The following is a 23,090-nucleotide window of genomic DNA, read 5'->3' on the forward strand; positions in this document are numbered from 1 at the left end:
AAACAGTTTTGTCGATTTCAAACACGAGCGTATACCTATAATTTAAATTCAGCTATTCTTAGGCTACCCTACCGTTACTCTCCCCAGTATTAACTTGAAACCTAATAAATGTGATCAAAAAGAAAAAAACAGCCCTGAAATTAGAAGTGGTAACTAAAAGTAGCCTATAAGTGCCACTATAAGAAACTCAACAAATATTGTGTCAACATAACACATATTTACTGTGTATATTAAAAGATGCCTTCAGATGTCTAAATACAGTGATAGACACACTGGTCTCATTCAAAGTCTGCTCTGCTGTGAGGACGAAGCAAAGCTTTGCTTGACAGCGGCTATGGAAGCATGTGGCCATATCCCGGAAGGGGGAAACTGGGCCAAAATCAGAGGTGGCACTGTTAGAATTGGACGGTGTCCATAATGATGAAGGGACCATCCTGCAAAAAATAGTAACATCTGCGGAACCAAGGGAATGCGAAGAGAACTGACTATGAATATTTAATTGGGTTGTGAGCCTACGGCTAGTTTGATCCTGGTGCTTTGGAAGATGGCATTAACTTTACAAAAACTCATTAGCCTAAGAGAGGAGCGCCGCATATGGCAGGACAGACCATATACACTACTGTTTTTATTGTGTTGTCTTTTAAAAACTGAGTGAGAAATACAAAATAAGACACAAGCTAACGGCTGCCTCCAGTTCTTTTTAAATGCAAGAATGCTGCACATAGTCCAATGTGGAAATTAGCTAGGCTATCATTAATAGCATCAAATGAAACCGAAGCTTGCCACGGCTGTGCATAAAAGTAGCCTACATGTGCAATTAGATCAATAGGCCTGATTCACACTTCTTAAGTCTTATAAAGTGCTTCTACTGAACGATGGTATTTAATTAGTCACACATATGCTACAATTAGTACTTTCATTTGGCTGGGGAGAGGGTAAATGAGTTTCATTTTGCCCCCCAGTGTTACTAAAGGACACCAATATCTCGACTTCTGTTTATTTCAAAACTTTAGAGTTTTTTACTCAGTTACTTTTTACAAATCACTTTTTAGTTTTTAAAGCAGGCATCGTAGGCTATAACCATCGGGGTTTACATGAATTATCAAAATAAATCATTACACCCGAACGGCTAATTACCCAAGGACCATAACGAAATCGCTCTAATGAAATCACTTAGACCTAAGGGACAAAGAGAGTTGAGATTTATTATAGAATGAAATGTGCCTTTCACGCGGACGGGGCGTCCAGCAGCTCAACCTGCATTGCTTTGTATATACTGCCATCTGGTGGGAGCTGAGAGGATGACGCCAATAGGCCTGCTGCCTTCAGGTGCTGGAAATATATAGGAATTACGAACAACATGGATTTTCATGAAAGTCGTGATTTACTATGACGTTTTCATCATGTAAACCATGTCAACAACTGATGGTAACTGTGATTTACTTTATTCTTACATGTTATTATATGACAAAGAGAAAGTAAAGTGAGAAACAGGGCTGACATATAGGCTATTGTATCACTGAGTTTAAAGTTTAGTTAATATTTAGTTAATGAAAACATTAATTCCACGTCTCATGCACGTTTTCTCCTCTTCATATTGACTCCTAAAATAAAACAACAGCCACCAAAACACCTTTGTCACAGGGCCCATTTTGTTATTTTTGACCAAAAACAACTGAAAGGGCGAAAAGTCGTATTTACGACTGCTGATATTGGAATTAGAAGTTTCCGAGGGGCACTTGAAGGCAGCATGTGCAGTTGTGATGCGGATGTTGCTGTTGACGAAATGAATGAGAAGTAATACAGTTATTTGCGAAATTTTGAACTAAACGTTGAACATGTCGGATTTTTCGAAACACAGACAAGATAGTGCAGCGTTACTTGCTGTAATTGGTTTCATAATTATAACCATTCTGAGTGTGTGGAAGTTAAAACAATTTAAATATAGACTTGTACATGAAACTGGAGGTGCAATGTTTTATGGTAAGTAGCTTGAACTGATATAGGGTACGGAAGTCATTCAACAACTTCCTGAATCCGCAGTTTAAATAAGAAATTTGATTTTTAATTAAATAAAGGCACACATTGCTGGCTAAGTAGAGATGTATGGAGTTTGCCCAGTTTTTTAGGCTGATATAACTCGTTATGGAAATTCATATTTCTTTACACACCATACAGCATCACACTGATGTAAGTTATGATGTTCATAAATTAAGTAAATTATGAGGATAAGGCCTTTTAAAGAACAAAAAACACAGAAATTAATGTTTTACTGAATATATAGCCTAATTCATATTTTGGTAGCATATACTGTATATTGATGGTTGTTTGCCTTATGATGGAGGTGATACCTTAGTCAACTTCTTTCCATCACTGGAACTAAGATCTGAGATTATACTGAACATGATGCAACAGACAGGGTGAATTTTAATTCACTGATCGCCAGATAGTTCAAACAATCATAAACTATTTAGATTAACAACCCTGTGTACAGTATTTCAAGCTCTGCAGGGCCCAACAACCAGCAACAAAATGTAAAGGTCCTGCAGTTTTCCAAATGTTTCATCACTATATCTTATTATTATTTAACATTTATTTAACCAGATGGAGTCTCACTGAGATTATTATCTCTTTTGCAAGAGAGATCTGGCCAAGACAGCCGCAATTAAACATAAGCCTATAAAGTTACAGATAATACAACTAAGAAAATAACTTACAAAAAATAGAAACATACAACCGTATCATGTCAAATACAATCAAGTGTAATATCAAGTAACAATTTTAATCACTATAACGTTCCTATAATATTCCTGTATGTGGTACTATAGTAACATTATTGTACTTTATGGTATTTTGTATCTTGTATGGTATTACTATAGGAGTTTCTGTGAACTTCAACAGGTATGGTTCTGGGAGCGATGGTGAGATTGTGGTCTGGATGGACAGAGGATTCGGAGGGTGTGTGTAGCTGTGTGGGTCTGAACAGCTCGCAGACAAACCAAGGATCCCCTCTGGTCTCAACCCTTCTTAAGGTAAAACTGACATTTTTCTCACCTGCACAGCAAACAGACATTACAAAATGACTCTTTCTTGTAGATAAGCGCAACACTTTGTGGCACAAGACGAGCCCCAAAGTTTACGTTTAAAGACAATTCCCTAATAAAATGAGCATCCATCTTAAAAAGCTGCATAAAGAAGATTACAGTGGGAGCATATGAAACAAACTGTATTACACAGGATGTTGTTGTTTTTTTTTTCTCTGCTGTAGTTTTTTGTTTAAAATTACATTTTGTTCTTCCTTGCCTTCCCTTTGATCACATTTACATTGTGTCCCTTGTGTGTGGGGGCAGCTTACATCACCGGTCTCCTCTAATGTTCCTCAGTTATTGGTTTTCTTCTAAAGTCTTTGCATGGTCTGTTTGTTAATATGGTAGCAAGAGAGAGGAAGAGAGATGGCAATTTAACCTTTATTAAGGTTTTATTAAGGAACACAGAGCAGAGATTACATTTCCAGGTGTGCTCTGTGGACAAGGGGAAATAAAAAGATAACTGAACACGGAAACAACAAAATTGACTAGCTAGTCTACAGCAGAGTCGATAAACAAACAGAAGGACATCACAAAGGCTCATCAAGGGATCAATCTGATCAACAAACAAAACAGAGGATACATGATAATCATAAGAAATTGGAACAAGCAAGAATCACTGTTAGCGTCAACTGTGAAAATCTAATTAGCAAATCCAATTGTGTTATTTCCTGAAGTTTGTTCCATTTGGTGGCTTCACCTGAGTTGTGTGTTTACATGCAGCATGCCCATAATGAGACAGGCTTACTCTTGCAAGTGATTTTGGAGCATGATTGCTCTGCACTGCAGGAGAGATGTGAGATAGTTAGTGTGAGATAGGTAAGCAATAGTTAGTGCTGCTTTATCCTCGTACAGATGGCCAACTAAAACTTGCGACACAATTCACAGTGATGGATATGATATCTATCATCTGTAATTAATTGGATGGCACTATTATACTGTAAACACCAATAAAAGCTCAAAATGATATGCATATATAGATGGTTATTGATGATGATATTATTGAGATATAATCCATTCTCCTTCATCTAACATCTAGATCTAATATCATTCTGTTTCTGAAAGAGTCAAGTCACTTTCTGACATGCCACATATGACTCTTGGCATAATATGTAATATCTAATAATATTGTATTATATCTTTTAGTTCATCATTCAATATCTCTAAAATATAGAGCATCCAAAGTGTTAAAAAGTTTTAATTTAGTGCTATTGATAATTTTGTAAGAGTAGGTTTTACGTTTTTCAAATGCTGGATGTCTCATTTGAAAATGAAACTGTACATATAATTATGCAAACGATTTATTTAAATATATTCCTATTACTTTTTTTAAATAACTAATGATGCAGCAGAAATAGTGCTATAATTAGAGCTTAAGCCAGAGTGCTACAAACAGTACTGGCATTATTAGTTGAAAAGGAATTAGTCACTGACACTAACACCACTGCTAAACAGAGAAGCCTCACCTCGAGGTGGGCCACTGGTTGCCAGTAGAGTTATTACTATATTCTGCTATCAGAGAGATTTGTCATATTATTAAAGAAACAAGCCAGTGAGCCAGGGATTCAGCTGTAAAATGGGCAAAGTGCTTGACAGGATATTGAACTTTCATATTTCGATATACATTTCTTAATTTGAGAGCAATCTTTCAATATATGAGTAAGAGAGAGTAGTGGACCATGAACCTGGCAAATCTTGTAGGCCAAATGTAACTCTTCACTAATGGCTTGCACTCTTTGGCCCCGTTGAATGCTGGGGTCTCATTAGCAAACCAGCAGAGGCTACCACAAAGGCCATTACATCGGTCAGAGCATTCTGTGTAGCCTTCACGCCATTAAGCCTGATACATATGGGGCCCTAGCAGGGTGAGATAAGGATTTCATTGCATTACTGAGTCCATTATGTGCCATCGGGGAGCAAGGCATTAAAGTTTGTGGTCTGATTAAATTTAGTGCCGCTCAGTTGAAGAGGCAATTAGTGTACACAACACACCTCCATCCCAGACTCTGTGGTGCAGGTGGCCCTTAGAATGAAACCACCGCAATATGCATAATTCATCGATTACCGTGTCCCTATTAGTCTCTGTTATACAGTTTTGCATTTGTCATGCAGAGGCAGCACTAATGAAAAAAAACATATATATTGTTCTGTGTGGGTAATTGCAGCTGCAAAAAAAAGTAATTTGTATTGAGTCCGATGATAGCAGCAGAATGATATGAGCAATTTGTAGCTCTGGCAACCGTTTCTAGTATGAATTACTGGGAGAGCATGGTTGCACTCCAAACTCTACAGGGGTCTTTACAGCATTAGAAACTATAATTATAACGAAAAGCAGTATTCCAAAAATCATGCATATATACACACGCATATAGATAAACACACACACACACACACACACACACACACAAGTAAATGTTCATCAAAATGCATTGTGTCCTTAAAATAGTACAATGACAGAGGTAGACCTACTTTCATTCCAAATAGTCCTGCTGCCTCAACCTTTTGTCTGTTTTTTTAAGTGAAATCTAGGCCATTCTCAGAGGGCTGCGACCGCAAGACTATTTGAGCAAGCATGACCACATCCCCCCTTTTGGGCTGAAATTGATTTTTTTTGCAATGTATAATGAGGCCTTCTGAGATGTAGGAGAATTCATAGAAATAACCTATGAGGAAAAAGTAGCATTATTTTGATCTGAATTGGATATCACTGCCTTTTGATCCTAGGAATGTACGTACCACAGACATAAAAGTATTAAAGGATGGAAGACATGAAAGGCTACCTTTCTGAGCAGCTTGCGTTGCATCATTTTGACTGGAATGAGAAACAGACAGAGAGAGAATGTGCAGCAGTACGTTAAAAAATGCATTGCGCTCCGGTTGCTGTTTAATGTGCAGAAGGTGCTGTGGTTATTGAGATTGGCAGCTCTGATTTTTTAATGTAGAACCATATGTTGCCTGAAAATGTATGGCTACATGTAGGGCGCTCGCCATTCCCATTCTAATGAATGCTGGGAGCCTCTTTGGAGGAAGACTGACACACCCGGTTAGACTTCTCACTCTGCATTATGCTTTCCTTCAATCAGCCGTGGAAGTCTGAGTCACGGCACTTGCATATAATGCTAATGCAATGCACAGTAATTATAAAATGGGCTACAGAGGGCTGTCAGGTGACGTAACGCACCATCTAGCAGCCATGCCGGAGGTCCAAAGTTCTTGCCAATGTGGTTGAGAATAGCTGATTACGTCTCTAAACGTACAGCTTGTCCGTCTCAACAGTAATAAGTAGACATGGTTAATGCCTGTGTCGTTTTTTGGCTGGGGACTGATCGTTTTTGAGTTTAGATAAATGGAAGCTTGTTAGATTGGTAGATAATCATAGCATCGTTTGCAGCTTCCTATCACTGTTCACACCTCTGATTTGCACAGTGGTGACTGTTCGGTGGTTAGTACCCAGTGCTGGCAAGTAGTTATATATTAATTTTTGTAGTTTCTTTGCCAATGAGTCCTCCAAGGCAACTGCAAAGCCTCTATGTACCTGTATGCAGTTCTGGAGGTGGGAACAATCAGGCAAACAATGAACACTGTTACATAAGCCTGGAGTGTCAAATTTTCTATTTCTTCTATGTAGCACACGTGGTAAGATTTTTAGAAAAGCAGGACAGATATGGTTGTCATGTTACCTAAAGATTATTGTGACTCTGGAATTGAAAGACAGAAAAAAATAGGTGTCTATCTGCCCCAAACGGAGCCGCTGAACTGAGAGATGTGTGTGTAATGGCTGTCTGTCAGTCAGTCACATTCAGTAAACTGTGTCCTGTCGCTTCCCGCGGAGCCCTGTCAATCACCGACACAACAACTCTGTCTTTTACAGGAGACCTTTGATCCTGAGGTCCTTTTCAATCTGTTCCTGCCACCCATCATCTTCCACGGAGCTTACACCCTTAATCAGGTGAGACCGTTGTCCCGACGCGCCTCCAGGTAGGGGGAGAAGACTTCAAAGAAATGCTCGTTTTTGATGGATGCTGCATCAGTTTGAAAAAGTACTGCCTCAAGTATAAGCTGCTGTTTGTTATGTGCATTTTAAATGAAAGGGTCGTACATTGTTCACTTGTTTGTGCCCTACTCATTAATCATTGGTGTTTATTTTAATTGCTTTTCCAGAAACGATTCATTGGAAATCTGGGATCTGTTGTGACCTTTGCATTTTTGGGTACAGTTATCACCTGTGTGATCATAGGGTAAGTATCGTTTGTTTGTTCATACAAATGAAAACATCAAAAATACAATAATACACATACAAATCAAGGCATACAAATGTAAGAATATTGTTGACATAGAGGCACATAGTGTCATGGAAACAGGATGTTTTCTGTTTACATAGCTCCCCTTTAGGTTGCAGAGCATAATCTAAGTCAATTTACTGACAAAAGCTCAAGCTATGTAAAATTGATTCATCACCCAAAGGAGTTCATCGACATTGGGTGTATATGTGTGTCTGTGTGTGTGTGTGTGTGTGTGCGTGCGTGCGTGTGTGTGTGTGTGTGTGTGTGTGTGTGTGTGTGTGTGTGTGTATGCGTATCCTAGTTGTAACACAGTTAAGTACTAAAATCTATTATAAGGAAATGCAACAGCATTTTATTCAGTTACTCTTCCTCCGTTCAAGAATTAAGATTACTTTATTTGTCCCTAGGGAAATTTGTCTTGGACATAAAGGCTGCCACATAAAAATACATACAATTGAAGTGCAGTAACAGACACAAAGTGCATAGCACAAACAAGTGCAGACATAAGTGCATTCAAGTACATGCAACACAGCCCATCATTTCACACCCTCCTTATGTCCTGAGTTTAGGAGATTCACTGATAGAGGGATGAAAGAATTTTTATACCTATTCAGGTATCTTTTCCTGTATTTAATTAGAACCCTGTAGCATCTACCTGATGGGAGCAGTTTGTATTCTGAGTACAGGACATGGGAGGGGTCAGCGATAATTTTCCTAGCCTGTTTAACTATAGTCTTCTCAAAGAGCATTTGGAAGGAGGGATGCTCTCTCACCCCCATCACTTTCATTGCTGTGTGCACCAGTCTATTTATTTGTGATTTTAACTGAACTGATATGTTATCAAACCAAGCTAAGATTCCGTAACGTAATATACTCTCTATCACAGCATGACAAAATAACATCAATACCCTCTGTCCAACCCCAAACACCCTGACACTCTTCCAAACACTCTTCTGACATATATCTTCATGTTTTGATCATGATGAATTATAATTTATAATTTATATTCCAATGAAATAGCATTTTACAAAATATTGCCCATATCTATTGTGCCATTTGTAGGATAAAAATAATTGCTGCTGTGGCGTTGCTGCTCTGGCCTCAGAAAGCTAGATGGCACTCTCAAGCTTTGGAGGAAATTGAGATCTTGGCAGACCAGTTGCTTCATGTTATTGATGCAGCAATTCACTGTAACTAGAGAAACCCAAAGTTCTAGAAATAAACATGCATAACCATTTGGCGTACATAATGAAAATTGGCTTAAATAATGACAATGCATGAATCCTGCAATTGAGTGATGTAGTTTTCATCAGCATATGTGTATTGCTTGCTTGTTTGTATTAATATTTGAAATGTAATGATTCATTTAATGTTTCCTTGACATTTTGAATCTCTAAAAGCTGTGATCAGGCTTAAAAATGGTACTTTGTGTGCTTGTTGTTTAATCATGATGAATTATCTCAAGTTGTGCATAATTCCTTACTGTCAGCTGACACATAGTGGCTTTTGTTCATGTTAAAAGTTCACGCCTTCTAGATTTCAAGGCTGGAACCAGCGAGCTTCACCAGCACACTATAACCCAGTCATGGAAGTAAAGGTTAATGATGTTATCTTTCCTTGCCTCCCTTCCCTCTTTCTTCCCCTTCCCGTAACTCCTTCCCCAGGAACGTACCCCTGGGAAAAAGGGCAGGGTTTGACATGTTGTGTCACGTGTGCATTCTTTGATGCTGAGACACCAGACTTGACCAATCGCGCTGCTTGTTAGTCAGTCTGTCACATTCTCCGGGGAAAAGAGAGTGTCATGAGGGTGAGGGAACCTCTTACTGACTCAGATGAAAAAGCACATCCACTCCCTCTCTCTCTCTCTCTCTCTCTCACTCCCTCCCTCTCTCTATCTATATCTCTGTCTCTCTATCTCTCTGACACACACACCACCAATGTCATTACCATAACTTCAAATCTCCTTTTAGATGCATATGAAAAAGACAGCTTAGTGGTTCGGCCTGAGGGCAGTACTTTAAATCTTGGCCTCAAGGAAAAGGCGTGTCCTGTCACCGTGGTAACGGAGTTATGCCAATGGACGGAAAGGTTCCCCAGAGGACACGCTGGCATGCTGATTATTATGGGATGCTTCACGGTAACAGGATTAACACACATCGGCTACCAGTCAGAAGTTGGACTGCAGCCTTGAATGCTGAATTGACATTTTAGCAAGGTTTGCTTAGACTGTATTTTGGAAAGGAGAGCGTAAAGTGGTGCATTGTGATAATGTGCTAATAATAATGTGAGACTTTATTGATCCTTGTGGGTAAATTCTCTTTTCGCTTGCCCCCCCCACACCCCCACACCCCCTCAGAGCAAGTTAAAGGTCAGAGCGTTAGGTCGACTACAGAGCAGCACCCTGGAGCTGGCAGGACACGATGCCCAACACTCTGCTGCCTGACAGATGATATGCTTTACAGATATTAAATTTTACTGCACGTTGGATGGATTTGATAGTGAACAGTAGAGAGAGGTCAGGAGTCCGATTCAAACTCCACTTCTACTCTGCAGTTATGTCTTCTGCGCTCTCGCCTGCCGGGCCTCCAGGGCGCGTGCCAACTGTAATGTTTTATTATTATCTGCTATCAGTCACACAGCACAGTCTGACATAAACTTAAAAGCTGAATTTGAGCTCCCGAGACACGTGATGAGTTCTGTTTTAGGTGCGTTTCGCTGTGAGGCCTCAGTGTTGTGGTCAGACTGATGGTAATACTTCTGTTCTATTATTTCTGGTACTTATTTTATGGTCAGTATGCCCTTCACAAAGGCTTCTCATGCTTTTCAATCTTTCTGGTGATCCTATCCAAGGCACTCCCCCTCTCATCATTCTTGTGCCCTTTTATTATGTCTGAGCTCTTATAATACTGTCATAAAAGGATGCCAGGGCAGAAGATGAATGGATGCTGAGATGTTCTGTCTAACAAGAGTGTATGTCTTCTGTGTGTGTGTAAGTGTGTATGTGTCTGTGTGGGTAGGTGTGCAGGTGGTGCATGTGGGGGTACATATACACTACCAGTCAAAAGTTTGGACACACCTGATTGAATGTACTATGTTTTTTTATTATCTTAAAGCCATTTTGTTATGCTTAAATGCTTGAAATTTGTTTCTTAGACAAATATAAATACTGAAGTTGATGTCTATGTATGATTTTTTTTCTAAAGCCTTTGCCTTTCCATAAAGGCAAAGGGCGGCTACTTTAAAGAATCAAAAATATAAGATCGTTTTGATTTGTTTAACACTTTTTTGGTCACTGCATAATTCCATTTGTGTTATTTCATAGTTTTGATGTCTTTACTATTACACTAAAATGTGAAAAATTGTAAAAATATAGAAAAATGTGGTGTGTCCAAACTTTTGACTGGTAGTGTACATATACATATATATTGATGTGCATTCATGTGGTTAAGTGGCTAAGTTCATGCTGCCCAGCCCAGTCAGAGCTTTGAGTGTCCACCTGTGCTAAGCAGCCTTTGCCTGGAAACAGGTCAACTCACCTGCTGGCAGCGTCTGGCCCCATTACCCAGACTACACCGGGGGAAGCCCTGCTGTGGTTAGAGAGATGACCGATAGCCATGCTCTGGCTGGGTGCTCCCTGATGACCTCACTGTGTGTCCTTCTGTCCTTCTCTCCTCACTCCTAGGGCCTGTGTCTACGGCTTCACCAGACTGATGGTGCTGCTGGGCCAAGCTGCAGATGGAGACTTCCCTCTCACTGATTGCCTCTTGTTTGGTGCCATTATGTCAGCCACTGACCCAGGTAGTTGGCCTTATAAAGGAAGTCCCACAGTAACACTCGTCCCTTCTAGTGGCTGCATTGATTTTTATTTTTGACACACTCTCGGGTTTATACAGATATAAACTCTTGATTCCCGTGGCAGAATTCTGCTCTCCTTTACAAGACTCACATTTTATTGCTTTACAAAACACAGGTTGTTAGGAATGTTTTGCACTACTTGCAGTGAATATGTAACAAGTACATTAAACAGGGATTTGCCTTTAGTCAACAGTGGGCTACACAAGTAAAAAAAAAAAAAACACCATGCAAAAAATATCAAAACCACACGTGTTAACTGTTCATACAACCACATACTGTGTCATTTCTGCAATATCTGTCTAACAGACCCCTTTGATCCGATACTGCAGACCATTGCAGCGCTCTGCGGTATCAGATGACATGTTCAGATAACATATCGGATAACATGTTTGAATCGGTCAACCTTGGCTCGTGCTGTTCTGTCACACCTCTCTCTACCTCTTTTCCTATTGCTCCTCACTGCGTACTGTCAGATGTAATTAATCAAATATATAAGTGGGAGTGGAGGGGGTGGCAAGGCACTTTCCTCAAAAACAAAAGATATAACATTGTGATGGTTAGTTTTGGACACCTAGGTGCTGCACTGAGCCTAGGACACGTCCCTCTATTCAATATGCACTTATCTTTACCTCACTGGTAATGCTGTTCTTGCTTGACAATGTACAGCCATCCTTTTCACTGTCTAGCTACCTTTGCACAATGATGGATAACTGGCATTAATAGCCAAGGGTATGTTCAGGAACAAAGTCATAATGCCGTCTCAGTGGATGTAACTGTTTTGAATTCGGTGCACCTTTTTGCTAAGTGGAACCACAGTATAATCTCTGTGATTCAAGAGCAGTCAAGACGGATGTCATAAGGCCTCCTGCAACGCTGCGACAGTGGCAATGTTAATGTCCTCATTTGGTAATGAATTATTTATGCCAATAAGTGGTTGATCTTGGTGAGTGTCAGAGAGGAGCTGTAGATTATGGTGCGACTGTCACTCTGACGTTATTGTCCCGCACCACGCTGTGCTCATCCCTGCCGACCCCGGTGCCCTCATCACTTTGATTAGAATCACACTGCGATGCCTCGATGGCCCAAACGCCAAGACCCCTAGGCTGCCTCCATCTCGCCGCTCCAAATATAGAGTGCCTGCTCTCTGATTTTCTGTAAGGGAGCCATTAAAATTTCCCCATCCGTTCCTCTCCCCTGTACATTTGCATTCATGAGACCAAAGCAGCAAAACACCCCACACACAGGCGCGCACACGCACACACACACACACACACACAGGCACAGAGAGTCTCAGATAGAATAATTTAGTGCTGAGGAATAAGGCTTTGTGCATGTCATAACCTGTGTGTGACAGCTCTCTGTTTCTGTCGCTGACACATTGTGTAAGTGCAACCATGTCACTTACTAACTGAAATGATAGAGGTCTTTGAGAAAGGATGGAAAGTCATCTGAGGCTGACAGCCAAGTGTGAGTGGAACTGAAGCCAAATTTCTTTACCAGGTTTTTTTGCCACTTTGGTTTTGGTTGCACTGATCTGTGGAATATGTTAAGATGTTTGCTAAGCCGGTTGCTCATTTTCCAGCTGTAATGATACCACCCATGGAGTTTGCATGCTAACTCCTTGCTCATTTTGGTTTCCTCCATGGTGCTCCGGTTTCCTCCCACATTCCAAACAAATTCAAGTCAGGTGGATTGGAGACTCTAAATTGCCCATTGATGTGAATGTGAGTTTGTCTAAATCTGTGTTCACCCTGTGATGGACTGGCAACCTGTCCAGAGTGTTTCCCTGCCTTCTGCCGATGGGAAAGGCTCCAGCCTCCCTGTGACCCTGACAAGGATTAAGCAGGCAGAGAAAATGAATGAACGAATTATAGCTGTATCCAGCTTCTCAATGTTGCCATTCCTCTTGTATTACTTCACATACTCTCATGATAGATGGACACAGGCCATCTGGGTACTTGTGGATGGCTCTCTAACAATGCTGCCAGTCTCTCTTATGCCTGTTAGAGTTTGATGAAGCTAACCATTTTTGCTGACAGCAGAGACAGCCAAATGAGTAAAAGTCGACATGCCTAATATAACAGCCAGAAAAACAAAACAAAAGCGTACAGGATAGATGTTTCGATTTGATTCACTGCAGTTTTATAATATGTGATTCGGATGAGAATGAGCAAACAGGAGCCAAGCTTGTCCCTAGCATGTTTTGCTGCCTCGTCCCGCCTCTCAGCATGCATGTATTGATTTTTAAATTGTTGGTTTTAGACAAGCCCCCATAGCTCCCTAGCTATGAAACCCCTTCTTCTCACAGAGAAGCTTAGACCAAGACACACGGTTCAGGTCACAAAGTGGAGCTCCTGCTGCGCTGCATCCTCATGCCTCAGGGACAGTTACAAAAGGTCACTGAAACCCCCACTTAACCTCTCAAAGGAACAGTTTCTTTCTGTTGCTGCAGTTTTCCTTTCATCTTTGAATTAGTTAATTTGACGTGGACACTGCACATCAATCAATCAACATTTCTGTCAGTATGCCAGAATTAGCCAAAAAGGTTTGTTTCCCTGGCCAGATGTCATCAATAGCTACCTAGAATTAAAGCAAATGCTAAAAGCACAGTCTGACACAGGTATGCACATACACATGACTAAAAATAGCAGCAATATTACAACATTATACACAAAAGTGATGATTAGTATAGCAGAGCAGGGGTAACAGGGCAACATGATGGCAGATACACATGATGGCATGTAGCAGAGTATCAGCTACAGGACATTTAAAACACATAAGGCTCACAGAGAGCAAGCACACAGACCATAATGAGCAGTAGTGAAGAAGTCACAGGACAACATTTACAAAGCACATAGACCTTAATTAGCAAGATGGAAACAGTCAGCAAAGACATGGGACAGACAAGTTAAAAGACAGAATGTCAGATGGCAAAATGGCAACAGAGAGAGCGGCCCTAATTTAGTGCTGCCATATTTGATTATTAATGAGCCAGGATCTTATTTGACTAGAAAATAGGCAGTATGTATTAAGTTCTCTGATATCTGCTGGCACGCAGTTCCTTTCCTGCGAGGCTCTGATTGAGGAAGTGGATTTGCTAAATGGACTTTTTCTCAGTGAGATAATGCAGTCTCCTCTTGTGGCACCGTGAGTAATCTGACGTGTGTGTTTCCTCAGACTAATAAAACGCTTCAGCGGTGGTGAGGTTGTTGGTGGGCATATATTTTTATTGTATTTTTTGTTTTTTGAACTCAGGAGGTTTTACTTCCTTTAAACGGTACAACAGGGGACACTATTAACAAAACTGGGTTTCCTAAGGTCTTAACAGTCTGTTTGTATAAAAATTCCAGTGGCTTTAAAGTCGATTTTTTTTATTGACCAGCAAGCTTAACAGTAGGTCACATGCGAAATGTATGCGTAGACCTCTGTGTCTTGTGTTGTGCTTTAAAAAGGTCAATGGAATAAGTGGAGATTTTGGAGAGATGTGAGATATTTCGGAGCTGTGAAATTTGGAGTAAACAATAATAAACTGGAAATCTACCAATGATAAAGTGGTGTTCTACTTCAAGTTGTGTTCAGAGATTCAGTGATTAAGGTTTTTTTTTTTGCATAGTCTTGCGACTCTTGTTTGTGCGCTTGCCAATGCCTAAAAAATGGAGTACATTTAAGCAGAGCAGCAAGGATTAGAGTAATTCCCTTCTGACCGTTATCTCTGCCCTAATGCATCACTTTCAGTATTATGTCTGCCTAATTTGGTAAAATCAGCGAACAAATCCCATGCTCTCTGACTGAGATGGTCATGAGCTTTGCCTCTGCTAAACCTCTGCAGCACGGTAATTTGACCTAATAAGGCTTCCATTCGACCCTTTCAACTGTATTATGTCTGAAATAATTGTCTACTCTCTCCACCTTATGGTGTTACCGTGGAAACTGATGAACACTTGACAGCTGTAGGACCGGGTTGCCATGACAACACAGCCATCCCAACCTGCACCCTAGTGCGTGTGGAAGGGGGGGCAAATTTATTTATTTTTTTCTTGCGGTGTGAGTGGTGCACGACATGCTGTCATCAGCAAGGCATTATGGGAGCAGGGAGATGGAACGATCCTGACTCCGGGGCTACCTCACCCTCTCCAGATAAAGGATTTTCCCCAACCAGGAAGAGCTTTAAACCTGTCAAAGACCAAAGAGCCAGATCTGTCAAAACAAGTCCTCAGGCTGCACTCTTGCCACTGCTCTATTGTCAGTCTGGACGTATCCTTGTTGTAGCCTGGTTTGGCCAGACAGACCTATCAGAGTTTGTTCATTATTCAGATCACTCATTCTCCCCAAAACAAAATTTCCGTGATTCTTTTTGTATCTCGTTCTCACCAGATGGAATATTAATCCATTGGGAGTTGTTATTGTCTTGAATATGTTATTGTCTGGCTTCCAGAGTGGCATAACTCTGTATTTCTGTATTCCGGTCTATGCGCGCGTGTGTGTGTGGTGTGTGTGGGTGCGTGCATGAGTGTGTGTGTGTGTGTGTGTGTGTGTGTGTGTGTGTGTGTGTGTGTGTGTGTGTCTTTCTTCTTCTCTTCTTTCTCCAGCTAGCTTTTATTTAGATATATCTGATATTGTTTTTGTTATATGATAATTCTGGTGTTTGAAATCCAGCCAGGTTTCTCTAGTGCTGGTTACCATAAGGTCTTTTCTTTTTTTTGCCAATACCTTTTATGATACTTCAATGCTGGTTCTAAAGGAATACTTTATCTTATGTGAAAGCACATTGCCCAGTGCAAAGGAGTGCATTACTTTCATACCATTTGATGACGTCTGTCTGTCTGTCTGTCTGTCTGTCTGTCTGTCTATTTATGTATTTACTTACTTAGTTGTATGTGTTTGCTTGCTTGCTTTATTTAATTTGATTCAATTGATTTAACAGACAGACCAATAGACACAGGTAGACAGATACATACATACACGCATACATATGTAGATAGATAGATAGACAGATAGAGAGATAGAGAGATAGATAGATAGATAGATAGATAGATAGATAGATAGATAGATAGATAGATAGATAGATAGAACCTGAAAATACTTCTCTGCCATGCTTAAGAATCACACATTTACTAGACTCACTGTTTTTGAACCTGTGCTGTGAACCTGGCCTTAGTAAGTCCAGCTTGGACCTGCTGGTGTGTAGTAATGAGCAGTACAGCTGACTGACACACAGCCAGCGATGCCACAGCTGATATCTTGAATAAGGCAGACACTTGAGGTGTCACGATGCGCAGAGCTGACAGGGATGTCGCTGTCTCGTCAGTGTCAATATTCTCTCTGTCAATCAGCGTCAACACTTAGCCACTGTGCTGTGCTGCGTGTGTACGTGTGTGTGCGTGTGTGTGCGTGTGCGTGTGTGTGCACGCGCGCTCATGCATATGCTCAACATCCTCCGCACGGTGTTCACTGTTGATGAACTCACCATGGAGTTCACCTCCTATTCTTCTCAGCAGATGCAGTGTGCTGAGAGATTCAGCTGTATAAATAAGTCAGGGTTTGTTTGTCTGGGGGGGTTTTCCACCACAGACATAAATTTCACCACAAATGAGCTGTGCATTTGCATTTCTGCGTATGACCCGGCATGCAAGGTCAAACTTTGTGTCTTAGTCCTTGTGTCTTCAATAAGTTAAAGAAAGTTGTTCATCAAACTGCTGAGGGTTCATCAAAAGCAGGGAATGAAATATAGTATGTAGATGAGAAGGGATTCAAAACCATTGAATAGCATGATTTATGAGGTTATCCCTTGGCATTAAATTACTGCAACTTGACACCACTAGCTTTACATTCTGTCCCTGTCTGTGCTATCAGCCTTTCATTACTAATCAGAAAATGTAAAGGAAATGAAATTAATGCCATGCTCTTCCCTCATAATGTATGTCTTGACTACATTATGCTAATGTGATCATCATTATCATCTTCATTGCTGTTCTCTAGGGTCTTAACTTGTTCACTCAGTGACATCTATGGGGACATCATGGGACCTAGCTGTAGCTGTGTTGGGTTGTAGCCTTCTTATTGATGTGTTCCACCACTAGCACCTTCCAACAGTTTGTCTGCACGTCCTAAAATGCTTTTACTTTAATTTGCCAAATTCAAGGCCTTCAAAATAAGTATCCAATATGGTTAAAATTTGAGTTTGCTTCTTAAATATGGCTTCAGAGTTCCTAAAAGGTTTTTCTCTGCATTAACTTTACTTTTCTAATGAAAAATCTCCATGGTTGTGCATACTTGACGCATGCTTGATTTGAAATTGTATTTGAACTGGCATTAAAAGAAAAAAAAATTTAAATTATCAATGCCTATTTATGGAGCCAATAATTTTCACATTTGCCAAAGTTGAATAATGATTTAACCTCATTATTATCAGTCTTACTGAAAGCTTTCACCGTGCCATGTGCACCATGCGCTCTGTGCAGCATTACTGGAATCACTGAACAACATATACTGTATATGGCATCCCACTGTGCATGTGTACATACAGACACATACTCAGCACAAACTGTACCATTCCATATTTAAGAAAAATTCAGCCACTGTCTCTGTCTCCACCTCCATGTCCACTAAATGTCATCATGCTGGTGGCACCTGTGTAAGAAACTGGAATATGGGTGGAGAGATTCTGCGTTCTGTGCTGAGCAGTGAGAGATGCCTGCATTATTTAAAGCGTGGAGCTCTCTGCCTGTGGTTCCCCCACATTAGACTTTAATTGGCTTCTTTTGGTTGTTTTAATCAGCTGCAGCATCTTAGCTCTAATCTCCTCTTTTCCCACCAGCATCCTCTGAAGATTCCCAGCATTCTAGCTGTGCTCTCCTTCTGTAATGAACACTGCAGCATTGCCCCCAGCTAACATGCACACTCACGTGCACATATATGCACATAAAACATAAGCAAGATGTAAAGACCTGCAGCTTTCACAATAAGTAAGTGATAACAGCCTATAACTCAGCACCCACTGTAAAATATATTCCAATAAACTATCTAATGCAGTTCAGTTGATCAATTTACTTGGTTAAACTTGCCATTATAACTGCTTCATTAATTGCAAGAAACAAATAAATCACAGGTTGTCATAGTTGTGATGACTATGAATCAAATTTACAAACACGGGAAGTAGCAAATGTAACACACAAAACAACCACACACAGCCTAATGTATAGCTGTCATTTCTAGTCCTGCTGACTTTAGCATGTTGCAGTCCACTTAATATAATGACCAGGGCCTTGTTTCCCAATAACGATCGCTCTTAGAGGTAAAGAGTGTTTTTTTTAAGTGTAATTCTACGAAGGTTTGTTCATTACCTACGTGCATTTCTCAAAGCAGCACTTAGAGCAGGAAGTTAAGTGTATATTATCTTAAAGCCGCTGTGACGCTGTCAGTATGAAAGGTATTGAAGTGTTTGTTGACTTGGTTTCATAATAATGGATTAATTAAGTTATGTGGTATTGTGCAAATACATCAAAGAGGCTATTAAACAGCAGATAGCCTAGCCTACTTGCCCTTGAGCAAAAATGAATAGCCTCAGATTTAGGAGTGATGATTCATATCATAATTTTGCTCTCTGATGAAGACAGCTTTATTTTTTTTAATTGCACTGTTCAGGTGTTCGCACAATAGCTTACATGACTGGTTTCACGGCATGTCAGCAAGTTATCATTTCTGATGAACATATTTTTTTCCACTCCCTGTCCCTTCTCCAAAAGCTCACCACTCCAGCTGCAGCAATCACAGATGCCAGCTTTCTAGGACCGGTCAGAGGCAGTTGTTATCTACGATCACTTCTAAGAGCGTCTCAACTTAAGATGCTTTTCGGAAACACCTCACAAACTAAAGAGGCTTCGTAAGATGGATACTACGGTCGTCTTAGTCTTACGATGCTTATAGGAAACGAGGCCCAATGCTATTTGGTGACATCATCTTGCAAGACAAAACAGTTTACTCAAGTCCTTGTAAATGAGAGATTGATGAGAATGAGAGAGAACCATGAAACTCCAGCAAACTACACTGTTGCATTCACACTAATTACACTCGCTACAGCGGTTAATGTGATGTGTGCAACCGACTTGTAAAGGCTTCGCATCTCGCAGTGATGGCCTACATGTTAAGGTTTTTAAATGAGTTTTGAATTGTGTTGTTGCAGTTTCAAATGTGAATATGAACATGAATGTCTCTTTGCCTGGCTGTGTTAAGTAACTCTGGCTGTTCCTAGTGTCAAAATCCTTTTTCCAGTGCTGCCAGTATGCTGACACATTCAGTCAGTTTTCATTGTATTTACACTTTAACATTAATTCCCCTGGTTCCTCCTGTTTCTAGCAGCAGAAGTGATACTTTTCACCACTGCTGCTGTGCGATTAGCAGAGGACCTGCTCTATTCATCTTTAAGCTACTGTATCCCTTACAGTCTTCAGCAGCATTATAGTATGAACTCTTGTGTTTTGTTTTAAAGTGTCGGTGCTTGGCCTCTTCTCGGAGCTGCGGGTGGAGCCGGACCTGTACGCCCTGCTGTTTGGTGAGAGTGTGCTGAACGATGCCGTGGCCATCGTGCTGACGCAGTGAGTGTGTCGCTCTGGATTTGTCTCTGCCCTCGGGATGAGATGTGTTTCAAGGGTTAATGGTGGGGTATCTCAGTCATTTCCAGCGGACACAGGCACAATTGGCATTATGGGGGGGGGGGGGGTTAGGGTGGATGCTGCCAGCTTAAGGAAAGGGTGTGATGGGCAAAACAGCATGAGTGCCTCTCATGTTATGCAGTGGACTGTGTAAGCGAGTGGCCCCTGGCACTGTCAGCATCTCATTAAGGTACTCAGTGGAGAGACTCACTGCCAGAGCAGAGACACACTTCCAGCTAACTAACTCGCATAGCTACTGTCAAATTCAGACAGAATACGGCATAAAATCCAGCTCAGTGAAATAGCCACGCTGCAGTGTTTCCTTGTCTGTGCATTTCATTCGCTTCATTCCTTTCCCCTCTCTCCTGTTTCCCTCTCTCCAGCAACGCACGTGGCTCTGCATGTTTGTCCTGCTTACACACATTGCAGTCATTGTCTGCTCTATTTACGCAATGCCAGTGAACAAAGCCATCCGAATAGACGTGCTAACAGATGGCAGGATGAGGAGTGGAGAGGAGATGGAGAGGGGAGAGAACTCACACAGGCACACATTCACGGACAGGCAGGCAGATGAACAAATGGAGGTAGAAGGGAGATGGAGGGGATAAGATATGCGTCCACACATGCATATTGTACTCACACAGACTGACACATCACATGTACCTGCACACACGCTGACATCTCTTTCTCGGATCCCACAAATGGGCGCAGACAGGCGGGCAGATGGGGAGAAAAGACGAGCGTACAGATTGCTGGGTTGTTGTGTTCAAGCTGTGGCTCCTATCTCTATGTACATTGAAGCCGGCAGAGGGACGCCACACATCCCCTAGACGAACAGAGAGATAGTGCTGCGTTTGTTCCCGGAGTGGCGTGACCGGCCTCCCTGCCATCTCCTGTCACTTGACTGGCTCGCTCGCCCGCCGGTCGCCCTGGCCCTCCACACAAAGCCGGCCCTTATTAGCGACCCACGCGGGGCCCTGGCACTGGAATTTTAACAAGCACCCGGAGCAGCTCAGCCTTACGCTAATGTGCCCTCTCCCAGGCACTACACCGCCTGCTCCAGCAGCCCCGACCCGGCCTCCATTCAACCAGGTCCTGTGTCGACATCTTGAGATTCTTGACTGGGAGTTAACAGCCCCGGATGCCTGAAGACGCAATCTCCAAAAGGTCACCCTGACCCAGTGACTAGTGGCCAAGTTAAATGTGCTAGCGCAACTGGAGTTTTTATTTTCGAGGAGGGGATAATAGATTTTCCCTTTTCAGCTTGCTGAGCTCATTAGCGACAGCTTGATTGATTCTCCCCCTCTTGCTATGGAGATTAAGCCATGTTGTGGTGTATAATAGCTCATTTCAACTTGACAGCAAGAAAAGTGGAGAAATGTTATGGGGTCTTTTGTCAATAGTTTGATAGGAGATTGTTTGAACTCAGGAGGATCTTGGCATAAACCAGGGTCATGTAGTTGGAGGCTGTGTAGTTGATTTCTGTCTGGTTCCTCCTGCCTACCAGACTCTGTCACATTAAATGAAGGAAATTAAGGAAAAACACAAGCACCACTTTCGCACTGCTTTTGCTGACTCAAAAGTTTAACATTCATTTAAGGGAGTAAAAGTCCAAAGGGAGTACATGGGGGTGGGGGAGGGGGAGGTGCTGAAGTGCTGTCATTCCACAAAGCCAGCCAGCTCCTTCAGCCACTCGCATGGGTGCCTGTCTCTGCTTGCTTTACCTCAGGTCCTTGATTCTCTCTCTCTCTCTCTCTCTCTCTCTCTCTCTCTCTCTCTCTCTCTCTCTCTCTCTCTTTCTCTCTCTCTCTTTCTCTCTTTCCCCCTCTCTCTGTCTCTCTCTCTCCCTATGAGACCTCTTCTGCACTCAATGACTTCCATGTGGAAGTCTCCCTTCCCCCACAAAGTAAATATTTATAGTGGTGTGAATAGCACGATGCTTCTCTCTTTGTGAACAACAATAGTATTTCCCCTGTTTCCCACTAACTGCTATGGGAGTTCTCTGAGGCAAATAATTCAGAATGGATTTTTTTTTTCAGCGGCAAAGGGAGGGAATCAACTTCTGAAGAAGGCCATGTATTCTTAGGAATGACTCCAATAAATTGCACTTAGAGGCTTAGCTCAGCATAATAAGCACGTGAATTTATACCCACTGCTCTGGACTGGTTTATATTAGGAACTTAGCAGGCCATATTTCTGATGACTGCACTTGTTTCAGAGCCATAAACCATATTGTTGCCCTAATGTTTCAATATCCATAACAGGCATTTTTATTTCTGTTGTGATTGGGCCGTTAGTTTCTTTTTTGTTCCATAACAGGAGCTGCAGTGTCTGCAAAACATAGTTAGTTTGTCTTGTTTTCGTGTGTGGAATCTGCATTGTGTTTTGTTCATTGTATCGTGTCAATTTGTCTTCCAGTGCCATCACCACCTACAGCCATATGGGTGGAGGACACACCTTCGACACCCCTGCCTTCTTCCTCTCTGTTGGTTATTTTGTTGCAGTGTTTGCCGGCTCCCTCCTCTTGGGTTTCATATTCACAGTCATCACAGCCCTCATATCCTTTCATCCCCTCCCACCTCTGTCCCTGCACCCCAAACCCAATTATCACCTCAGCATCCGCTGCAATCTATCCACTTCCTCCGCTTGGTAATTGCTTCTCTAACAAACCCCTACTGTACCACCTTTATCAACATAAGCAACTTGGCTAAGCCTAAAGTGCTCCTGCGACATTACTGGTTGCCGTCTGCAGAGAGGTCATCAATCAAGGCAATGGCCTCTGATGAAGTTTCGACTTGCGCCGTTGTCCAGCATTTGTCTCTGATCTTCTAGTAATTAGACTTTAGGGTGAAAAATGAGGATGTGTCATGAGAGGTTTGGGGTAGAGCGCAGCTCTTATTTACAGTGAATAATCTCTGGATGACAGCAAAGAACATGAACATTTATTAGATTTTGCTGATGCTAACCATGGGAATAACCTGCTCTTTTGTGCTGTCTACATACAGTTATTCAAGCCGTCCATAGTTATTTTTTAACCACAAGCATGTCCTTGTTAAATGATGAAAACAAACATGATCTGGGAAGCTGTTCACAGTGTATCATTGCACTGTAAGCCAGCAGGGGGTTTTGGTCTTTTTTTGGTCTGGAGAAAAAGAAAGAAGTGCTAAAGATGAAAGACCCCAAAAGCCTTTGAAGGGAATGCAGAGCAACCAACT

At 41.5% G+C, this 23,090-nt stretch overlaps 1 protein-coding gene across 1 annotated transcript in view; it reads left to right on the forward strand.

The window, feature by feature from the left end:
- The first annotated feature begins 1,791 nt into the window (after positions 1-1,791).
- Positions 1,792-23,090, forward strand: part of LOC139642159 (sodium/hydrogen exchanger 9-like) — a 63,871-nt gene continuing 42,572 nt past the window's right edge. The window contains exons 1-7 of the mRNA XM_071516902.1: positions 1,792-1,983; positions 2,902-3,032; positions 6,958-7,035; positions 7,248-7,324; positions 11,052-11,167; positions 19,713-19,818; positions 22,294-22,432. Of these exons, the coding sequence (XP_071373003.1) occupies positions 1,839-1,983; positions 2,902-3,032; positions 6,958-7,035; positions 7,248-7,324; positions 11,052-11,167; positions 19,713-19,818; positions 22,294-22,432 (792 nt within the window). The 5' untranslated portion in view covers positions 1,792-1,838. The remainder of the gene's footprint in view (positions 1,984-2,901; positions 3,033-6,957; positions 7,036-7,247; positions 7,325-11,051; positions 11,168-19,712; positions 19,819-22,293; positions 22,433-23,090) is intronic.

This window comes from Centroberyx affinis, unplaced genomic scaffold, assembly GCF_046629955.1.
Source record: "Centroberyx affinis isolate AG114_WGS23_722 - 3 ecotype Tasmania unplaced genomic scaffold, CSIRO-AGI_Caff_v1 ptg000436l_1, whole genome shotgun sequence".
NCBI classification, from domain to species: Eukaryota; Metazoa; Chordata; class Actinopteri; order Beryciformes; family Berycidae; genus Centroberyx; species Centroberyx affinis.